This window comes from Nipponia nippon, unplaced genomic scaffold (genome assembly GCF_047370975.1).
Source record: "Nipponia nippon isolate SJK-2023a ecotype South Korea unplaced genomic scaffold, ASM4737097v1 scaffold_16, whole genome shotgun sequence".
NCBI lineage: Eukaryota > Metazoa > Chordata > Aves > Pelecaniformes > Threskiornithidae > Nipponia > Nipponia nippon.
Window position 1 is genome coordinate 8,382,932 of NW_028262332.1, and position 21,111 is coordinate 8,404,042.

General features: G+C 54.7%; 2 protein-coding genes across 4 annotated transcripts; one reads left to right on the plus strand and one right to left on the minus strand.

The window, feature by feature from the left end:
- Positions 1–512: 512 nt before the first annotated feature.
- On the plus strand, positions 513–11,332 carry CACFD1 (calcium channel flower domain containing 1). The gene is made up of 5 exons (XM_009476986.2): positions 513–904; positions 5,729–5,801; positions 6,233–6,358; positions 6,504–6,611; positions 7,062–11,332. The coding sequence occupies exons 1-5, from the start codon at positions 781–783 to the stop codon at positions 7,153–7,155; spliced, it is 525 nt and encodes a 174-aa protein (XP_009475261.1). The 5' UTR covers positions 513–780; the 3' UTR covers positions 7,156–11,332.
- Positions 11,333–12,733: 1,401 nt separating this feature from the next.
- SLC2A6 (solute carrier family 2 member 6) lies at positions 12,734–18,127 on the minus strand. 3 transcript variants are annotated; one of them, XM_009476987.2, is made up of 11 exons: positions 17,961–18,127; positions 17,540–17,712; positions 16,768–16,930; positions 16,462–16,668; positions 15,812–15,911; positions 15,037–15,248; positions 14,735–14,887; positions 14,282–14,390; positions 13,871–14,044; positions 13,419–13,564; positions 12,734–13,329 (listed from the first exon to the last, which is right to left on the minus strand). In XM_009476987.2, the coding sequence occupies exons 2-11, from the start codon at positions 17,665–17,667 to the stop codon at positions 13,174–13,176; spliced, it is 1,548 nt and encodes a 515-aa protein (XP_009475262.2). In that variant the 5' UTR covers positions 17,668–17,712; positions 17,961–18,127; the 3' UTR covers positions 12,734–13,173. The 3 variants fall into 3 exon arrangements, with proteins under 3 accessions (XP_009475262.2, XP_087609214.1, XP_087609215.1); XM_087753088.1 differs by having other exon boundaries at positions 17,540–17,735; XM_087753089.1 differs by having other exon boundaries at positions 17,540–17,816.
- Positions 18,128–21,111: the final 2,984 nt, after the last annotated feature.

Sequence of the window (21,111 nt, forward strand, 5' to 3'; positions counted from 1 at the left end):
CGTGTTAATTTGCAAAAAATGCAGCTGTGGTCTTGATAATTTAAGAGAATTAAGACTGTTTCTGTGTACCAGTTGTTTGGATACCAACAAATTGCTAACTAGGACATCTCTGACTTGCAAAGTCCTACTTCTACTCCCATTTTCTAGGGAGAAAACCCGATCCCATTCAGATTAAAGGGAGTGTTTCCCTCTTATCGCGAGGGCAGAATTTTGTAACACCGTTAAGTTCACGTTAATGCAAAAATTCATGGTTCCCTTTCTTCTGAGCACACGCTGGCTGCCTGGATAACAGCATCTAGCTGTTAGCCAGGGGAAGTGGGACCTGGAGCTCCTGTGCGCCCAGACCTTGGCGTGGGGTGAGCTGTGCGCCCAGACCTTGGTGTGAGGTGCCTGCCTGCGCGGCTGCTTATGAATATGTACACGATGGGCTCTGCCCACCAGCCTTTTAATGAGAGTGACATCAAAGCCCTGCCTGCTGGAGGAGGGGACCCACAATGCAATACGCAGGCAGACGTGGAGGCAGCTCCCACGGCCGCTGGCATCGCTGCTGCAGGCAGAGAGCCTCCATTGTCAGCCCTGGGGGGGCCGCCGGGGGCCAGGCCCTGCATGGGGGTGCGGGGAGAGGCCCAGCGGTGGCAGGGCTGGGTTTAGGGGCTGTCTCCTGGGCTGGCTGGAGGGGGACACGGGGCGAGTGTCACCTGGGGGGGGGGCATCCCGTGCTGCTGGGGCTCAGGCGGGGAACGGGGTGCTGCCCCCTGACCCCCCGGGAGCAGGGGTGCGATGAGCTCTCAGGATGAGCAGTTCCAAGCAGCAGCCCCTGACCCAGCGGCTTCCTCCGCCGATGATGGCATGACCTGGTGGTACAGGTGGCTCTGCAGGATTGCCGGGGTCATCGGGGGCATGTGTAAGTATCCCCTTCCCTTGCAGCCAATGTCCCCCCTCGGCACCGCTCGTGCATGCGAAAGCGCGCGTCGGGGGTCCTGCCTGCCTCTCCTTAGGGTCACATTTGTGTAGGGGGGTGTGCCATGGAACAAGTGTTTGGGGTTAGGGGTTTGTGTCTGCTCTAGACATTAGTTTGCTGCGTTTCGGGCAGAAGGAAGAGTCGTGGACATGCCTGAAGCGGGGTTCTTTTAGCTGGCACACGAAGGATGTGCTTTGCGCTCACCGAACTTGCTGAACTTTGGCACCTGGGAGAAGGGACATCACGGGGGGATCTGCAAATCCTCATTTCTTCTTGGGTAAAGCACTTGCTGGAAGTGATAGGAGCAGCAGCTGAGCCCCTGGTCCTGCGGGAGGGCTGTGGGCCGATAAACCAGACGGTGATGTTACTGCGAGCACCAGGCTCAGGGCGCTCAGCAGGGTCAGGTTCAGGGCTTGAACAGGAGCCACGGGATTTGGTTCATCCTATTGGACTGTGAGGTGTCTGTATGTTCCTGCAACTTATTTTTTTCCCCGTTCTGAACGTCGGAGCATGGTTCCTGTTACTCCTGTTGTGGATTACAGAGGGCCTGCCTGTGTTTTTTTTCAAGGCGAATAATGGACTTGGTTTGTGTTGTGTGTTTTTAAGGGATTTAGCCTTGGACACAGAGAAGGAGGGAGCCAGCGTACAGCAAAGTGAGCTGGCTGCGCTCTGAATTACCTGCTGCTGAAAAAAATTTTCCCAGGGAAAGAGTCCTTGCAACTTTGCCAGAAATCAGCCTGTCCTGTAGTGCTGTTTTGCTACATTCTGTGGAGAGATTAATAGCTCTTAAAAGCAGGAGGGACTGTTATGACCGCTTAGTCTGATCTCCTGCAGAGCACAGGATGGAGAATTTCTTCTGCTTCAGGTCCATGACTTCTAGTAAAACAAGAGCGTTTCTCAGCCAGTGCAGTCAGCCCTGATTTATTCCCTCAGCTGTAGCGTTTGGTCTGATCCCCCTTTCTCTCTGCCCCCTTCACATGCCTGCCTCTTGCCTCGGGACTGCACGAGCCCACGGCGTTTTTGCAGCCGCCCTTGTAGACCGTGGTATCGTCGGGCAGGCTCGTTACATCCCTTTTTGGCTAGGCTGGTAGAACATATGCTGCTCTCACCGTTTTATGTCTTAGGTGCTGAAATTCTGGAGGTGTGAAAAGATTTGGTAGGACTGCTCTTACGGGGTAAAACATACCGGCCTCACCATGCTCCGCCTGGGGCCCCTGCGCTTCTGGTCCCGGCAGGCGGCCAAGAGGCCAGCTGGGACGTGTCTTCAGCGCAGGTCCCAGGTGGGGGTTCAGTGTAGCGGCGTCTTTCCCACGGGCTGGGGCTGTAGCCGGAGCCTCGGCGCTTTTTATGTGGCTTTGGCCCGTGGGCAGCTCAGGGGGACGCGGACGGAGGGCGAAGAGCTGGAGAGGGCGGCTGTTGGGTCGTGTTGGTGGTGCTGCCCACCTCACGCTAGAGCAGCTCACGAGTGGCTTAAAAGCAGTGCAAGTCTTTGAAGACATATTTTTTTTCTCTGCCTTCATGTTTCAAAGCAGCTGAATTTATGCTTGGATTATTTTCCCAACCTTTTGTTCACAGCTCTGAGAACTCACGACCTGTTTTTAAAGGAAAGCTGAGAGTTTTACGTATTTGGGTGAGTCTGGGAGAAGAAGCTTTTGGAAGAAGAGCCAGGCTCTTTGCAGGATTGCCGATGATTTGGGGCGTCAGACAGCTTGCTCTGTAGCCCTGACGGTCTCCCTTCGTGAGGTTCATCAGGCAGAGAACGAGGCAGCGTGAGACAGACTCCTCTTACGAGCAGGGAAATGGGGGACTGTGGAAAGAGGGAACCCGCCAATGCCCTGTGCTAGTAATGGCCCTCTTCAAAACGCTTCTTGTTCAGCATCACCTTGTTGAAGGCGGACAGTTTGGAAAAGGGGTGACTAATAACATGGCAAGGCTGCTATTTTCAGAGCTTGCTATGAAAGAACAGAAATCATTTATAAGAATATTGAGCAACTGGATTGTGGCCCTGCTACAGGGCTGGATTATTTCTTACAGAAGGAAAAATTCCCTGTAGAAAGGAAGAGAAACTTTGTCAGTGGAGGGGAGACTGGCGGACAACGTCTACCGCATGCAAACACCTGCAGCCCACAACTTGCTTGAGCCAGAAAGGTCCAGGGGCCGGAGCAGGAACAAGAACAACAAGGTTCGGGATCTGCTTCTGGCTCCTGCGCAGGCTGGCTTGGTGACCTTGGCCCGGTCCCTTCTCTCCCTTGTGTTCCTGTTTGTAAAAGGAGGAGGAGAGTCTGTGGCTTTTGTAAAATGCTCTAGGAGCAAAAATAGGCTTGTGTTGAGGACAGTGACCAGCTGCTTGAAATGAATAGAGCCTTTGTAGGGGATGGTGTTCTTCCCCCTCACTTTAGCTCTCAGTTATTTGTGCTTCCTCAGGGATTCGGGATGGGACAGCAGTTAAACAAATGGCAGAACTGTCTGTCTTTCATAGCTTACGTACCATTGAGCATTATCTGCATTTTAAACCTATTGCGAGGCCTCTATTTTGCAAAAAGAAGTCTCTGGGTTGGCAGCTCCATGCCCTTTTGGCTCCTGAGGCAGGAGCTGATCCTGACCCGGTGGGACAAGGATGTACCAAGCTGCTGCGGGATGTGCTGCTCTGCGAAGGAGACCGAAGGTCACCGAATCGTTATCTCCGTGGCTGTTGGCAGCCACCACCGAGTGCAGTGTTCCTGCGATTATAAACCTTTGACTCCTTTCCTGCTGGTTGGTGCTCGTGCTGACAGAAGGGCTTGCTCAGCTCAGGCTTGCTGGGTCATTAGTCCATTGGCAACCGGGGTGGTTGCTTAGCTGAGACTCCTGCAGGGACGCGTAGTGCTCAGGGGTTGTTTTGGGGTGTTTGAGGGCAAACCCAAACCAGAGCCCTGACAAAACAACCCCTGGTTGGCTAGATTAAAAAAAAGACTAAGGCCAAAAACCTGCTTGGAAAAGAACATTCTGCCTCCCTCCGTTTGTTCTGTGGTGGAGGCCAATTTTGTAGCTGTGAACGGCTTGGACCTCAGGGCTCTGCCCTGCTGTTCAGCCAGGCAGGGTTCTGCCCCAGCCCTGGCTGTGGTTTGGAGGTAGTCGAGATGCAGCTGGTTTTTGCTGTACTGCTAATTATAAAGTGCCAGAAAGTCATGTAACATTATTTATTTTCAGAAGTGTGTTTTCCTGGGGGAAAGCAAGTGTCGCAAGCTGGTGGTGCTTCCCCCGAGCTCCTCTTCCACCAGCATCCAAGGGTTTGTTGGTCACAGAGAAGAATTAGAAACCTCTGTGCTGTGCCCTTGGAGCCTAGATGGTAACATGTCCTCTGGCATTTCTCCTCTGCTGGCTGATCTTGTTCTTGCAGGATTCTCCAAAAGATTTTGGGTCCTGTGGAATAGTCCTGGGAAGCCTTTAAGAAGAACCTTGTTTGGTTGTTTCCTAAAACCAGGAGGTCACTTGTTTGTGGGATGACCTTAGATTGGTCCTGTCATAGGCCTGCAGTTCTGTTTCTAGTCTGGTAAATAAGGATAACTATTTTTAAGGGAACTTTGAAGATTCAGCAGTGACTGCTTAAAAGAAACCTTGCAAACATGTGCCAGGCTTTTGAAGGTCAGGACTGCTCAGAGCAGCTCTGCTCAGGGATCCCCTTAGCAAACCACAAGCAGACATCTGAAATCCCCGAACCCAGGCTGGTCTCATTCCCAGAGACGGACTCTGCTGCTCTTCATTGTGCCGCTGATCGTCCCCAGGACTGTCTTTAAGGGCTGTATAATTTTAGTAGGAGTTTTGCAGGGCAGTGGGGTTTACTGTGGACTCAGCCCCTGTCTTGCTGCCCCCCCTGCCTGGGCTCAGGTTCCCAGGTGAGCAGCGGCAGCCTGTTGGTATCGGCGGAGGAAAAGGGCTGTATCAAGTGCCGGGAACGCTCTGCAAGTTTAATGAGGCAGGAAGGAGGCGCGGGCAGCCCCGGCTTGGGTGCTGCTGCCTGGTTCCTCTCCCTGCATTACAGAATCAGGAGAACTGGGGCTATTTTGGGCTCTGCTTTATCCAGCATCCGCTTCAATTTATATTAGCGGAGACCCAAACTTGGCTCTTTTCTGCCCATCTCTAGTGCAGAACCAGCACTGTGTGGCTGAGACTGGGTTCACCTCTGCTTTATTTATTGTTTGCCCGTGTGCGTGGTGCTGCAAGCTATGGTTTTGCTGAACTTTCCCTGTGCTGCTCAGAGACGGGTGCCTGCTGGGACCTCTTTGTTCATCCCAGGACAAAGCAGTAATTCCTTAGCAAATAGAAACCAGGGTGCCACAGGGTGCCACGTATGTGACTCTGCGTAAAAGCAAATGCTCTGTTGTTCTACACAAGTGAAATAGTTGTGCAAGTGTCACGCTGAGACACCAAGCATTCGGAGCAGAAGGATACCTGACCGGAGGAGCTGGGAACAAACCCTCTCCCCTGCATCCCGGGCTCCTGTTCGGTCCATCAGACCTTTTCAGTCCCCTCCTGTGCCGGTCTGTACAGGCTGCTCTGCAGTGCCTCGAGGTGCCGGCCAAGGCAAGGGCTCTTCTGGGCAGCCCCTGCTCTGCAAAACAGCCCAGACCACAGGAGAGCAAAATCACGCTGGTGTGGCTGCAAGGTCCTGTTGCAGGGCAGAGCTGGGAGGAGAAGGCAGCCCTGCCTGCTGGTCTCCGGCCCCGCTGCCCCTGTGCGCGCACGGGGTCGATCTTCATGGTCACTGAAAGCTGCTTTGCTTTCCAGCCTGTGCCTTCGCTGGTCTCTGGAACTGTGTCACCATCAACCCCCTGAACATCGCGGCCGGCGTGTGGATGATGTGAGCAGAGTTTTGTTTCTTTTTTCTGCCGGGAGGGAGGTTTGGTTCATCAGATGCCGCTGGGCAAGGGGCAGAGCTGCCCGGCTTGGGCAGTGGACGTGAGGGAAACGTCCGTCAGGCTCTGCAGGCTCTGTGAATTGCCAGATCATGCTCCATCAGGCGGGTTGAGACACTGGGTTCATTCTATTTATATTCTTTCTTTACCCCTTTTTAGGTAAACACTGAGATACCCTTATCCAAAATAAGTCTGGGGCTCCAGGGTATGGGGATTATCAAGAAGCAGGGAGGGAGCACCGTGGGGTCCAGCCCCACCATTCCCTTCTGCCTGCGCTTGGGCACGGGAGCGGCTGGTCTGCGGGGCCCGGGGGGCATTGCTGACCCTCGCTCGGGGCCTCGCGGGCAGGATTAACTCTGGTTTGCTCTATCTGGAGGCTCAACGCCTTTGTCCTGTTCCTGTGCGAAGCCCCCTTCTGCTGCCAGTTTATCGAGTTTGCGAATGCCGTCTCTGTGAGGGCGGACAAGCTGCGCCCCTGGCAGAAAGCTGCTTTCTACTGCGGGTGAGGATGCTCCTGGGGTGTATTGTGGTGGTGAAGCCATCCCGGGAACCGTGTTGGGATGCACGTGGGCATGCCGTGATGGACGACCATCCCCGCATCCCGTGGGGAGCGGAGCCCATCTTTGAGGGCTGCCTCTCTCTTCCAGGATGGCTGTGTTCCCGGTCATGCTCAGCCTGACGCTGACCACGCTCTTTGGAAATGCCATTGCGTTTGCCACCGGAGTGCTTTATGGCCTGTCAGCGCTCGGCAAAAAGTAAGGGATCTGTCTGCTTGTGGAGGGGCGGGAAGGTGGACCCCCAGCCCTTGCCCCCATCCGCCTCCCTATGGCTGTGTTTCCCTCTTATATTAACCATGCTTTCAGGTGTAAATGCTGCCGGAGAACATCTCCCTGCCATCATCTCAAAGGCCTGGGAAGGAAGGTCCTAGGGTTTGCGGAAGCTCTGAGCTTTCCCCTGGGAGCTCAGTCTAGGTTGCCCTGTGGGTCCCAGCCCTTTTTCTGCAGCCGTTGGATGGATGGGCTCAGCTCTGGGGGTGGTGAGCAGCGTTGGTGGGGCTGGAGAGGGCCAGCAAGTCTCATTTCACTCCTGGCATCCCTCGGTACGGAGAGGCCCTGGCGCCGGTTGGGACATCTCTGTGCCAGGTGCTTACCCACCATGGTGGGCACCCGGAGCTCACGTCCCCATGCTGTCCCTTCTCTCTGCAGGGGAGACGCCATTTCCTATGCCCGGATCCACCAGCAGCAGAAGCAAATGGATGAAGAGAAGCTCACGGGGGCCCTAGAGGGACAGGCTCTCTGAAGCACGTGAGCTTGGTGTAACCTCTCCTGGACACTGAGATGGTGAAGATACAGAAATCCGCTCTGCCCATCCCTCTGCCCACTCCCCTCTCTGTTACGCCACAATTTCCCTGGACACTGCAGCAACTGGAAATCTCAGGGGCTGGGGCAGGCTGTGCCCTCTTCTCACACCAGCAGCCAGACCTCAGCGCGTTGGCCCCTCTCTCCTCCTCAACCCTCAACCAAATATCTCGCAGTGCCCCTCTTTTTTAAATTTTTTTTTCCTCTTTTTGCTGCAGAGGTGCTGGCTCTTTGAGTGCTGCTTTACAAGCCTGACTAGGTAGCCTTTCTTTGGAGTGATGCTTGATAAGGAGCCAAGGATGCAATGCTCCTTTGGGAACTGCTCTCCGGATGGGGCGAGGAGGGACAGAGCTGACGTGCCAGTTCCTTGCCTGCGCTGGTCTCACGGGAGTCAGGGAGCTGCTGGCCTCATGCCTGAGGGTAACCTGCCATTGCACGTTACGCATTTTTAGTAACGCTCTCTGGTGTGGCTTTCCCAGGTGTAATACACTAATCCAGGGTTTAGCAATACATGGTGATGTTTAAGCTTCATCTTCTGCCGTTGAGTATATTTTAATATGGGTCCAGTTAGGCCAGGCATCGGAGGCATCGCTGCACGGGAAAGGACTTCCAGCAAAAGCCCCATGTAAAGACAAGACAACAACCATCCCTGCAGAGGAGCTGCCAGAGGTGCTGGGGCAGATCCTGATACCTACAAAGCACAGTCCCCCCTTCCTCTGGATACAGCTGCAAGCAATTTACTTGAATTATAAGAATTAATTACTTTGTCTTAATAAGGGTACTTTTCTTAAGCTTCATTCTTTTGTGGGAGAAGGGAAGTGAGGTTTGCTTTACCTCAGCTGAAAAAGGGTACTATTGCTTGAGCCAAGCAGGGTTTCTTGCTGGTGTAAGGGTTACTGATGTGCAAGAGCATCCTTCTCTTGTGAGCCCGGGAGTCTGCTCTGTTGTTTTTCACTCCCTGCATCTGCTCCTGCTCCCGTGACCCATCCCTCCATGCAAGGGACCTGCTCTTTGCTTCTGTCTGGTACAGCCTTTGTCTTTGGGCTCACGTCCTTTTTGCATCAGCCCTGAGCTGGTTTTGTATGGGAAGGTAGCATAGCCTTCCTTTGCAAACATAGAGAAGTCTGCGCCATTTCAGTGAGGACAGCTGGGATGTCTTGCTCCTTTATTCCAGGCTCCATCAGTGGTTCTTGCATCATATTTTCTGTTTGCTTTATATCATGCAGAACAAAACTGCTCACTAAGTCCAGATCCCCCTCTTCTTATCGTGGTTTCTTCTGGGGGTTTTAATTTATTTGATTTTACATGATGGCTTTTTATTTTTGTTAGGAAAAAGGGGAATAATTTATTTCTAGTTATTTAAGTATTTTGATGGGACTAATTTTCTCTGGACATAGGAGAAGGGAGCGCTGTTTCCTGTCCTTCAAAGGACTGCCTCATTGCACCGGGGGGTCTCCAAACCCAGGGAGAGCCCTGGCTGCTGTGACTGGGATGCTGTAACAACTGGGATGCTGTAACTGGGATACTGTAAAATCCTATTTCAGCCTTCAGAGCATTTCTCAGACTTTGGAAAGTGTGTTGTCCTTTGACACCTTTGTCTTCTGGGCCACTGGCTCGGCAAAGTTTGTTTTCCCCCACTTCTGGGAGAGAGAAGGGAGGAGAACGGGGCTGTAACTGCTGGACTGGGGGTTTGTACTCCCTCAGCAGCTATGGTGAGCAGCGGCAGCGGGGACTGCAGCCTGTTCTTACTCCCCTGCCCTGGGAGCTGAGCTCCTGCTGCCACCAACACTTCAGGGTCCCATTTGACTCACCGGGGTACCAGAAGGGTTGTGCTGCGGTCTGAGAGATGCTGCTGGAGGCTGAGTGCTGTCTGTCAGAAGAAGGGTCTGTCCGCCAGCCATGCTGCGGCTTCTGAGCTGTGTTGTGTTGGAAACTATCTATATAACATGTCCTTCCTCTAGCTACGGTGCATATTTGCGTTAGCTGAACGACACCAGAGCTTCCCTGGCAGAGCCTGGGATGGAGCCGCTGCTGGAGGGGGTGGCTGGGTACGGATGTAGCCTGCGCGTTGCAGCGGGAGCAGAGCGGTCCCTGGAGAGCGGGGGGCTAAGCTGCCGGCTAATGTTAACTGCTGTTTCTTCCTTGGAGTTCAGGGAGGTGTGAGGATTTACACCAGTCAGGAGCATGGCTTGGGTTTATTTACATGCACAGGCCCGTGCAGCTGGATGCTGGGTAGCCACTTTGTGCTAAGCCCCTCTCCCCCCAGGCCTCTGAACCACGATTGCTCTGACACCAGCTTGTCTGGGACGCAGAATAGGCACCGCCAGCCCAGAGGCAGCTTGTTTCAATAAAGGCTAGGCTGTTTCAGAGCCCCCAGCTCTGGGCTGATCCCTGTTGCTGCATGCAATGCGTGGGCCATTGGCCTTCCTTGTGCATGTATGCAGGGACCGCAGCCTCCTGCCTGGGTTGCGCTGCCTGCAGCAATGGGGTGCTGCAGCAGGAATGCACCGCAGCCCGTGGGATGCTTCGGTGGTAATAGCCTCTCTGCTCTTCAAGCCAGCGTTGTCCCTGTGCAGTACCTTTACTGGGTAGTTCAAGTGCAGAGTCCTGCCTAGCAAACAGGACACCTGCTTTGATTTCAGGGGGGTTTGGGGAGTTAAGTAGTGTTTAGTAGAGGAATGTTGCAGACTGATGCACGTAGCTACGAGCATGTCTTTGGTAGTGACTGCTTTGCTCTGTGAGTAGTTCCACAGTAGCTTTAGTGACAGGAGGCAAAAGGCAAAGCAGAGGTGATAGAGTAACACTTGCAGGCTGATCTACGCCCGTGGTGATGAACCACAGAACTGGTAGGACCCTCGCTGGCCTCATCTGACTGTCCTAATGCCACAGACCAGCAGCAGTCCCTGGGGCTGCTGCAGGCAGACGCTGCTCCAGGTCACCTGGAGGGCTCATTGGCATGGATGGGTCCGCTCTGCTCCCTTGGCACCAGCGGCAGAGGTCCCTTGGACGCCAGCAGCACTGTCATGCTATGTTTTGTGGCAGTTGGGTCTGACACTGGGGCCAAGGCAAGCGAACAATCTGCATCAGCTCTGCCACCGTTAGCAGGTTGCAAAGCTCAGCTCTGAACTCAACGCTCTTGTTGGAAATGGGCCTCAGGGACTCTTCTGTAAGAGCTGAGCTGGAGCCTTTGGCCACAATGCTTAAAGACACCAGGTCTGTTCAGTTTGTCTGTGCCTGCTGCCACAGGAGGTGTCTCAGATCCGTGCTCCGAGAGCGCTGACTCCTACAGATGCGTGTCTGGAGTGGGAGCTCTTGGGAGTTTCGGCTGCCTGTGGTGCAGCTGAAACCAAGCCAGATGCTGCCATCATTGCAGACATGGCTTGGTGACAGCACCCATGGCTTTTAAGAGTTGTAGTGACAGTTAGTAGACGGTCTCACCTCCATGTGGGCAAGAGGCTGTTTTTGTGGAGATAGAAAGGACTATAGAATAGTAGCATCACGGTAGTTAATAAACCCATTCACAGTGCATAGTGGTTATTAATTGTGTTTAGAGGCACCAACAGGGTGCTTGGAGCGGTGTAAGGATAAATGAAGTTAAAAGCCCTGCTCTAGAGATCTTATAGGCTCAACCCAATCCCTGCTGATGGCATCCAGGCTGGATGGCTAATCCATAGGGTCTCTGTGGAAGAGGTTCTGCTTGCCAGGTCTTGGAAGGGCCTCTTGGGAGACGATGGGACAGAAATTTTGTTACATGAGAACTCAAGAGTGGGTGATGCAGTGACTACAGTGAGTTATTGACGAGCGTGGAAAGACACCCAGGTACTGGCAGCATCTGCGCACTTAGCGATGGACTGTTACACCATTCACCACGTGTGCCGTGCATTTATACAGCATGCAACTCTTCCGTGTCCCATTCGGTCATGAAGCTGACAGCACTTGTGCGTATTGGCGCTGCTGTCCCCTGGGGCTGTCCATTCAGCGTGAAGAGAAGAGCAGAAGCTCGCTTTCTGCTGCGTACCCAGACCTCGCTGCTCTGGGCAGGAGCTGATTTTGTAACACCAATTGATTCTCTGTGTGTGCAGTGAATAAAAAGACCATTCTACCTCTGGAAAGAGCCACTGTGATTTCTCAGACTCTATATGTTGTAGCAAAAACCCTCTGACTTTCTATATGGAAGACAGGAGGTCACTCAGAAAATACTTCTCCAATGAGGTTCTTGCAGGACCTGAAGAGTCCAACCGCATTTCATATTCGGGCATTTCCTCCTTAGGCTGAGCCCTGGGAAGTTCAATTCATCTTCGTCATTTTTTCCTCAGGAAAAAACTTCCGCTATCTTCAGGGAAGGATTTCACTGAAGTGAAGATATCAAGACCTGGTCTATAGCCATGTGAGAAAGAGAACGCTCTAGCACAGGGCTGCCAGAGATCCTGATCTTCAGAAGGTCAGTGGAAACCAGAGGCTCTGGAGACCTCTCGTAATCAGGCCATGCTTAGAAACAGTCATATTCCAGCCAGGGCTGAACATCTTTTTGGAAATCGGTCTCAGCTGCAAAGGTTAGGTCTAATACTGGATTTTCTCTGTGGTTTTGATTTTGGCCCATCTCTCTTCCTCTGTCCCAGGCTGCTTTAAATTAGTCCTCTGATAAAACACATCTTCTCTTAGGTGATTTCTCTTATCTCCTGCTGCAGGGGATCTAAATAGCAGTTAGCATATCTTGAGATCTGGGTCAAATATGCTATGTTACCCCATGCTTCCTTGTCACAGCAGGCTGAATGTTCCAGGAGTGGGAGGACACAAGCATCTCCACCAGACCTCGGGATGCCAAGTGCATTTCAGGAGGTTGGACAAATGCTTGGGCAAATCATCTTCCAGCTCAGCCTGTGTTCTGCCCTTTTGGGAGGAGTTAGGTTAGATGTGAAATTTGTTTCTTGCAGCCATAACCACCTCCTGCAGCTGTGTTTTACCTAGGGTTAGGCTCTAAAAAAAAAATAAAAGTCCTTAATCTTGCAGGACGCACAGGAGAGGGGTAAGAGCAATTTGCTACTAACTATGCAGTTGAAATCTCGAAGTGATGGAGGTGGAGGCTCCACACACAACCACGATGGAGGCACATCCACCTTCCTCTTTGTGGATGAGTAAAACCCTGGGGTGGGAAGGGCCCACCCCAGTACGAAGTATCATCAGTACCTACTGTGTCTTTCCTACAGTGACTCACTTGCACTACAGCTGAATGTTTGTCTGTTCCCATTCTTTGTTTTGTCCTGGATTTTCTTTGTGAACTGTATGTGGTCTTGTTCATTAGGCTTCTAGTGTAATGTGTGTTTTTAGAGCAATAAAACGTGGCAGCTTTTTATACAAAATATCTGGCTCTGCCTCTTTCAAAGTCCTTAAGTACATGAGACTCATCTGGGAAGCTGCAGGCTGCTGTGGTCCCCTTGTCACCATCCTGGTCTGCTCTCCCATCCCACCCACCTGCAGCTCCTTTCTCTGCAAATCAAGGCAACATCTTGCAGTTGGAGGCAAAACTGTTTTATTCTTGCAACTACATCATGGACTTTTGCCAAAACGGCTACAGCTGTTAACTCTGTTCCAGCCAAACCCTGGGGCTCTTGGGCTGCTTGGGTGGCTGCTAAGCAAAGGACCTGCATGGTCTCTTGTCCACAGCCACATGCTCTATTTTCCAGGACATCTTCATCTCCAGCCTGGTGCTGGTTACGTGGTCCCATACCTCAGGTTGACGTGTTGCCCAGAGAGCAACAGGTAGTGTTGAATGATGGGAAGAGAAGGTAAAGTTCAGTTAGCAACTTCTACATCCAAAGCAAGATGGTCATTGCCGCCTGTTCCTCTCCCATTGCCTTTGCAGAGAGCTTCAGCCTCCACCTCCAGCAGCACAAGTGTTTTCTTCGTTGCCCTTGAGCATGTGGACTGGTGGCCTGGCACAGCTGGCAGATGGCAGCTCCTACCTCATGAACGACCTCCGGCCAGTCCTGAAGAAGGCCTCGATCTGTTCCAGGGATCTGCCTTTGGTTTCTGGAACGCAGCAGCCTGTGAATAAGACGTTCATGGCGCAGATGACAGCAAAGAAGAGGAAGGGCACCTCAAGGCCGAAGGCTTCCTGGAAAGCAGGACAGAAAGCAGACATGAGCTGGTTGCAGAGATGATCCAAGGAGGGGCTGCCGGACACCCTCCTGGGGCAGTACCCACCACGACACGGAGGAAGAACTGGGTCAAGGTGAAGGCTGTCAGCCAGCTCACGACAACACAGAGGCCCGAGGCCACCCCACGGGCTTTCAGAGGGAGGATCTCCGACATCAGCAACCAAGTGATGGGGCCCCAGCCCATGGCATAACCTGCAGGGGAGGAGGGGTAAGGTGAGGCTGTCGAGGCTTTAAAGCCCACTGGGGAGTGCAGAAGAGCCCTGTGCAATCCTGCCCTGCTCCTGCATTGATCGTTATTCCCCCCCATTCATGCTCTGTCAGTCCTCAAAGTGACTTCAGATGCCATCTTTCTTGGTCTTCCAGGGACATCTGCCTGCCTTCCAGCTCCAAGCCCAAACCTCCTTGCTCTGTATCACCCTGCCTCAGATAAGAAACGTCCCCCCAGGCTGGTACCCAGCCCTGTACTGTGGGTCCCAGGCTCTCGCTCTTTGCACCTACCCATTATGAAGAACATGGTTGCCAGGAGGGGGATGAGGGTGATGTAGTTTGTTGGCTCAGCAGGAAGGCTGGCAGAGCTCTCCAGGGTCTTGTTGGCAATGGTGCTGTTCTGAGAAGCTGGCACGAAGTGGATATAGAGCCCCATGGTCAGGTTGGAGACCAACATGACACCAGCTGTGGAGAGATGCAACAGCGCAGCAGGACCGATGGCTGAGTGATCCCCTCTGTGCCAAGGGCTGAGCTCCTGGGAATGCATCTGCTCAGGAGCTGAGCTACCACCAAAGGAAAGAGACCTCCCCACTCCCTGCCCAAGTGCTGTATGGCTGAAGTTTCCACTCCCGCACGTTTGCAGAGTTCCTGGAAATCCTTAAATAAGAGCTTCTCTTGCACAACAGTGGGAGAGAGACACACCTGATACAAAAAGAAGAATCTTCCTCCCAGCTTTATCCATCGACACAGCAGCGATCGCCACCGAGAACAGACGTACCAAGCCAACAAGAGCTGCATCGTACTCTGGTTTCTGCAATGGCAAAAGCAGTGGGGAAGCTGAGATGGGAGAGCCAGGGAAAGGGCAGGTTCCTACATGTGTTGCCTTGACTCTGGCCGATGCCTTTGTCAAAGCTATCCTCCTATAACAAGAGAGCAGAGAAGAAGAGCGTGAAGCTCAGAGGAGGAGAGCAGGGAGACAGCGGGGCCAGTCCTGCTCTCCATCCTTATGCAGCCTTTTGCAGGGCAGGTGCTTGGCAATTGCTGCCAACCAGGTGCTTTAAAAAAGGCTTCAAAGTTGGGGTGTTAGAGCTGCAGGGGATTGGGAGCATCGGGCAGCCATCACTGAAGACTGAGCAGTCCGAGCACAGAGCTCACCAGGATAACGGATGTTTTCTTGAATATTGACTGCAGGTACACAAGAACACAGGTGACACCAGAGAGCTGCTGCAGGAACCTCATCCCCACTGCGATCAGGATGGGCTTGTAAATGAAGGGGTCCTTGATCTCGGCACAGGAAACCCGCCGGCTCTGGAAGGGACAAAGCCAGAAAGCTGAGGTGTTACTGCCGCTGGGCTCCACCGCAGCACCCAGAAGACGGCCCAGGGGTTGCCCAAAGGAGGCTGGATTTTGCAGTTTTCACATTACATCTCTCCCGTGCTGGAGGTGGACCTCCTCACCTGCTTCCTCACACTGTCCTTGATCTGCTCGTATTCTCGGGCGTAGTCCGTGTCCTTGCCCCGCAGCCAGCACAGTGACCCCAGGGCCTCGTCATCCTTCCCCTTGGAGAGCAGGAACCGGGGCGAGTTGGGCATGAAGCAGAGCAGGACGATCATCGCGAGCACGGGCACCTCCCCTGCAACGGCCAGCCAGCGCCAGTCCAGGACCAGCCCTGCCGGAGCAGCACAGTTAGGAGGGGAGTCCTGGCCTTGCTTCCACAAGGGCACCCCGACAGCAGAGATTTAATAAATCCAAAGGGGGGGAAAAAAAAAAATCCCAAAAACTAGAGGGAGATTTTCCATGGTTTTCTCCTAGCAAAGAAGCGTTTTCAGCTGTTGTTCAATATGGGGAAATTCTAGCAAGCTCCCCCAAATCTTAGAGGATCCAGCAAGATCCTGCAGCAACCAGGGCACACGCTGGCAGGCGACGCACACGCAGTTCATCACATGCTGCCCTTCAGCCCTCGTGAAACCTCGGCAGGACCCAGGTCTGTAGGCACGGTGATGGCCAAGGGTCCGTGGGGGTTATGGGTTCATCCCTCGGAGCACACACACAAGTGCAGGTTATGCACGGGCAATCCTGTCCAGCCCCCCTTTGCACACCCGTGGTGGTGGTTGTGAGCTGGCTGAGAGGGGAAGGAATCCATCGACTTGCTGAGAAAGTTGTTTAAAATAAACTTCCCTTCCCTTAGGCTTCGCTGAGGGTTTCCTGCCCTCCGAACCCCGAGATACTTGCCCAGCGCATACAGGATGAGGGAGCCCAGCACTGCCATGATCTGAGGACAAGCGCCCAGCATGCCTCTGACCCCGGGGTGGGAGATCTCCGAGATGTACACCTGGAGTGGCACAACACATGCTTAATGGAGCTGCAATATACATCTGTCACCACCAAAACCTGTCCTCTGTCACCTCGCAGTCATCCACTGCGGCCAGGGGAAACCCAAACTGCTGGGAAACTGCCCTCTCAGGGTGGAAACCTGACCGGTCCAGCGGCACGAGCTGGTCCTGGCAGGCGGAGAGGACAGCTTTGCAGGCACCACCACTTCCCTCCCTCACCCCGGCATGGGTGTGAAGCCAGCCGCATGCTCAGACTCCCATTACTGGAAAGATGGGCCTCAGGGTTACTCAATTCCTGCCTTCCCCTCTGCATGCAACACGAGGTCGGCATTCAGTAAACGCTGGAGGAAATAACTGCCGGGAAGAACAGGGCAGGGATTGAGGACCTGCCTTCCCTTTTCTGTGGGCAAGAAAGTCCGGCACCGTGGGGGCAGCCCTGGAGCTCTGCTGATGCCTCCAAAAAGCAGCGGGATGCCCCAGACTCAGTTACGGCACCGCTCTGTCTCCAGCCATGCAAATCCCGGCAAACTCCCTCCCACAGCACGTTACCGGGATGGAGGCGGACGTCACGCCGCCGGCGTAGCCCGTCAGCACACGGCCCAGCAGCAGCATCCCGATCCCCTGGGCACCGGCCATCAGCGCATATCCCACGGCGGAGGGCAGCGCCGAGAACATGATGCTCAGTTTGCGGCCAAGGCGGTCATTGAGGAGCATGGTGCTGAGCCCCCCCGCTGCCGCTCCTAGTGTGAACACCGACTGTGGGAGACACGGAGAGGGGCCTCAGCGGGTCTGGGCTCTCCCTGCACACCCACTGGCTCTGACCCTGGCCGCGGCAGGGACAGCCCCGCTCCTTACCCCGAACCAGGATGCTGTGTGCTGGTCCAGCCTCAGCGCAGGGCTGGGGTGAGCCTCGAGGGCTGGGATGACGGGCGAGGGGTAAACCAGGGCGAAGCCGAAACTGAAGTTTCCCAGGACAGCGGCAAACGCAGCCAGGTAGAGACGCTTGTTGTGGAGGCTCCTGAGGGAGGGACAGAGGGAGGAGGATGTGTTGAGTGCCCTTATCGCACCCGGCAGAAATTTTAACCCCGTCTTGTGGCTTCCCTCAGCCTTTGCCGAGGCTCTCGTGACACCCACGGAGGGATTTTCCTGGGGAACGGCCCTGCACAGCCCCAGGCTGCTGGGGTTTCTCCGAGCGGAGCAGCAGCTGCTCCTGCCATGTGTCGGGGGGCGAGAGCCTGTGTCCCCAGGCACCGCCGATGCTTTCCTCTGTGCTGGGCTGTTTTCAGTGGGTTCAACAAACTGAGAAAAGCTGCAGCCAGGCAGCACCATGGACCCAGCTGGCAGCCAGCTCAGTGGAGCCGGGAGGGGGTTCCTTCCAAGGCCCCCATGCCCCCCAGCAGGACCTTATGCCCCTGTGAGAGTCAGATGCCCAAAAGCACGCCCGCCCGCAGCTCTCCCAGGCGGGCTCATCCAGCACTGCACACCCTGGGCAGGATGAGACCCCAGCTCAAGGCAACTCAGGAACAGCAGCAGTATGGAGCAGCTCTTCCACCAGCTCACCCCCACCCAGTGCTCTCGGGACAGGGGGCACAGCCCACCCCATAGCCAGCCCCAGCCCGGCCCTTACCGCAGGTACTCCTTGTCGAGCCTCTTGCCCGCGCTCTCGGGGAAGGTCCGATACGAGGAGCTTGTCTTCCTCACGAGGGGCTCCCGCACGCTCGGCTCCATGGCAGTGCTGTGGCCGGTGCCCGCCATGGTGTGGGTGCCGCTTCTCTCGGGGCCGGATGCTCGGGGCTGCTTCTGGGACGGGGAGGAAGAGGCCGCTGAAAGCGAAAGGGGAGAGGCTGCCTGGCGTTGCCTAATCAGAGAAATCTGTGCCTCGTGGGCTCACGCCTGGCTGGCTTCTGGGGAGGAAACGGGGGGCCAGAAAATCAGCAAAGAGCCATGGGGAAACAATGGTGCCCTGCAGCCTTCACCCAGCGCCTGCCCAGCCCCTGTCCCTCCCACACCCCATCGACACCAAAACCCATCGCTGTAGCGGCACTTACAGGGACGATCCTTGCAGAACCGTTTCCACCAGCAGAAACATCCCTTTGCTAAGGCTACGTCTCTCCCCTCAAGGAACCGGTACCAGTTAGACTGGCCAAACGCTGCTTCTTTTTACAACAGCAAATTACATCCGCGTGAGCCTCTGCAGCCACCCTGGGGAAGGGCTTTCAACACAGACCAGAGCTGAGGAAGAGGAAGGAGAGGAAACGAGAGGGAGGTGAACACGGAGGGGGCTCAGGGATCAGGTGAGGGTGATGAAGAGCACTGATGAGGATGGAAAAGGGGAGGGTGGCATCTGTGCTACATTGGGTGCAGCTGCTGGGGGCCCCTGGCTGCCCACGGGTGCCTTTGCCCCCTCGCCCTGATCCCCCCAGCCCTGCAGGCCTCAGCGGGCAGCATCGTGCTGGGCCATCTGCAGGTCCTGGGGGGCTGCAAGGTCCAAACTCATCCTGTAGAAAAGGGGGAGACACACCTACTGGCTTTGCACTTGGATTTAATTAGCAAAAGATGTCTTTTCCCTAAACTACTGTAGTGCTCCTCTTGTTTCCGTCATTCACCTTAGTCTTGGTGCTTTTGGGACCACCTGGGTGGTTTCTGCACCCCCAAGCCTGCCTGGGAGCCCCAGTGACGCTTCGGTGTCAGCCAGGACCCACTACGCTCTTCCCTCCGAGCAATCTGGTTCCCCTTCTGCAATCACCAAGTGATGCATTTAGTGTCTGATCGATGCTGGGGATTTACAGCTGACTCAGGCACTCGGGCCTGTGATTTCTCTGTGGGAAGAAAGGTCATGGAGCAAGGGGATGTCAGAGCAACAGGCCAGCTCATTCGAAAACTTTCCAGTGTCGTGTTGGTCCGAGCAGGGATGTCACAACAGCCTCCAGCCAACCTGGAGCTAGTCCCTGCACCCTGGGCACCCCCTCCATCAGCAAACACCATCGGTCACCTCCCTTGCTTGCATTTTGCTCCGTGCATCTGGGCTAGCAGCGCCGGTTTGCTTCCACGGTGGCAACGCTCTGTGCAAGGTCATGGCCCTGCATAGGGCAGCGGGGGCCGGGGAGCATCGCTGCTGGTTGCATCTTGCAGACCAAGGAAAACCTGCAAGTGAGTGGCCTTAGGGAATTTTCACTGTGTGAATTTGCAGCATCCTTCCTCTTCAAATTCCCTAATGCCAGTCACTGAGAAAGTTATTCTTTATCCCCTCTGCCCCTCTGAGGTCTCAGCTTTTTCCCAAAACCAGGTATACTGAGTCTCTGCAATGCAATATTTGCCGTATTGCACCCCAAAGCAGCTGCTTTTCAGCACTATGAGTTAAAAAAAGGGCCCCCAAAGCAGGATGCTGTTGCAGAGGGAGGGCATGCCGGGGGTGGAGGGCTGTGGGGTGATGCTGCTGGGGCTGGTCCAGGTGAAAAGTGGCTGCAGGTGCTGAGCACAATGGTGTTCACTGGGGAATGTGGCTGCAAGGTCTCCGGGGGTTGATGTTGCTGCAAGGTAAGGGCTTTTCTCTTTTTCCTCCCAAATCCTTGTTTTTGCTATAAATATCTCTAGCAAGGAGGAAGCTTTGGCCTTGCTGGTTAGTTATCTCTGGCTCTTTCCATTGTGGGTCTGCTTGGCTGCTGCTTTTTGGGACTGTGGTGGGGCTGAGCGTGCTGCCCTGTGCAGGCTTGTGCCAGCTTTGTGCTTGAGCTTCTCAGAGGGGTTTGTGTGCCAGGTTGTGGGTCCTTGCTGGGAGCACTACTGCTTAGAGCGAAGGTGTGAAACCTGTATTGCCTGTCTGTGGCGTGCTTGGGGGTGAGCGGAAGAAAGGCTTCTGTGCGTGTGGAGGGGTCTGTTGGTCTGTTGTCTGGGTGTCCTTTGAGTGGTCACATCTCTCGAAGACAAGGGCTGGGAGCTTCCCGTTTGTGAAGGTGAAAACTGAAGCAGGGAGAGATGATGTGTCCTGATGGGATGTGGGAAACCGGTGGCAGTGCTGGGCGCTGACCCGGCTGTGCAGTTTGGTGGCTTGGGTGGGGAGAAGCTGACTTAGAGCAGGCGACCATGAAATGGCTATCTGCATGCAACACCTCTTGCTAATTCACCTCCCTCCCTTCAGCTGTTTTTGGAGATCGATGTGGCCTCTGCTGAGGGACTACAGAAAGCGGGATCTGCATCTCCCCTCTGTCTGGGGCTTTGTACTTTGTGCTGAGTCCCAGGCTCTGGCAGCTCCTCGGGGTCGGGTTGTGCTTGGGTGCACAGACTGGGTGCTGGGTGGCCAGGGGCAGCCTGCTGCAGCCCCTGGGACCTGGCAAAACAAGCCTGGGACCTGGGACCCGCTCTGCTGCTGTGGTGGGGTGAGCCTGGCCGTGCTGGTGTGACCCCAGCATGTGGGTGCACAGGGCTGGAGCCCCGAGTGCCACCTCCTGCCCCAGCGGGGCTATTGCCCACATCTGATCTAATTCTCATGCTTCTGGCCATGAAGCAACTATTCACTCAAGAGTTATCAAGCCCATAAACATGCATTAGCTGGTTTTGCTGCCTTTATGTGATAATTTAATTACCAAGGTTTTTCCCTAAATAGCCCTGTTTGTGGGAGGCTTTAGGGAGGGAGCAGGGTGATGCAGCACAGGGAAGGCTGGCAGTGGCCGTTGCGTTTCCTGGGCTGGGAGAGGTGTTAGGATGGGGCTGGGGCACCTCCTCGGCACGTGGCCGCTGCATGCACTTGCCACAGACGTTGCAGAAGGACACGGTATCTGTCCTAAACCTGAAGCCACTTGAACATGGGACACAGAGAAGTGCTTACCTCAACTTTCCCCATCCTTATATTTGGGGAGAAAAAAATATATTGGAGAGGAGCTGTGAGCCAGAGCAGTCGGATCTCCCTGCAATGCGAAGGGTTATCCAGTTTCTGTGCAGATTTGTCAACTGCTTCAAACAGGAAATTACTTCGTGTCTTGAAAAACATCCAAGCACCTGTAACGCCGGGAAGCACGGGGGAGCTGGCGCCCGCGCTGGGCTCGGCTCAGGGAGCCGGGGCTGAGCCCCCGGGCAGGTCTGTCCCTCGGTGCGCGGGGGGATGGTGTCCCCTGGAGGGATGGGGGGTCCCTCAGGCGTGGTATAACGGGTCCCTGCACTTGCTTTTGGTGAGCAACATGTGTGCAGAGCCTCTCCGCTCTG

What these genes read in the sequence shown, in the direction of transcription:
- CACFD1 (XM_009476986.2), top strand. Translation starts at nt 781, where the DNA reads ATGAGCTCTCAGGATGAGCAGTTCCAAGCAGCAGCCCCTGACCCAGCG. An exon ending in GCGGCCGGCGTGTGGATGAT is followed by an intron (nt 5,802 to 6,232) that starts GTGAGCAGAGTT and finishes CTCTATCTGGAG; the next exon opens with GCTCAACGCCTTTGTCCTGT. An exon ending in CTGTCAGCGCTCGGCAAAAA is followed by an intron (nt 6,612 to 7,061) that starts GTAAGGGATCTG and finishes TTCTCTCTGCAG; the next exon opens with GGGAGACGCCATTTCCTATG.
- SLC2A6 (XM_009476987.2), bottom strand. Translation starts at nt 17,667, where the DNA reads ATGGCGGGCACCGGCCACAGCACTGCCATGGAGCCGAGCGTGCGGGAG. An exon ending in ACACAGCATCCTGGTTCGGG is followed by an intron (nt 16,669 to 16,767) that starts GTAAGGAGCGGG and finishes TGTCTCCCACAG; the next exon opens with TCGGTGTTCACACTAGGAGC. An exon ending in GATTCTTCTTTTTGTATCAG is followed by an intron (nt 14,045 to 14,281) that starts GTGTGTCTCTCT and finishes ATCTCTCCACAG; the next exon opens with CTGGTGTCATGTTGGTCTCC.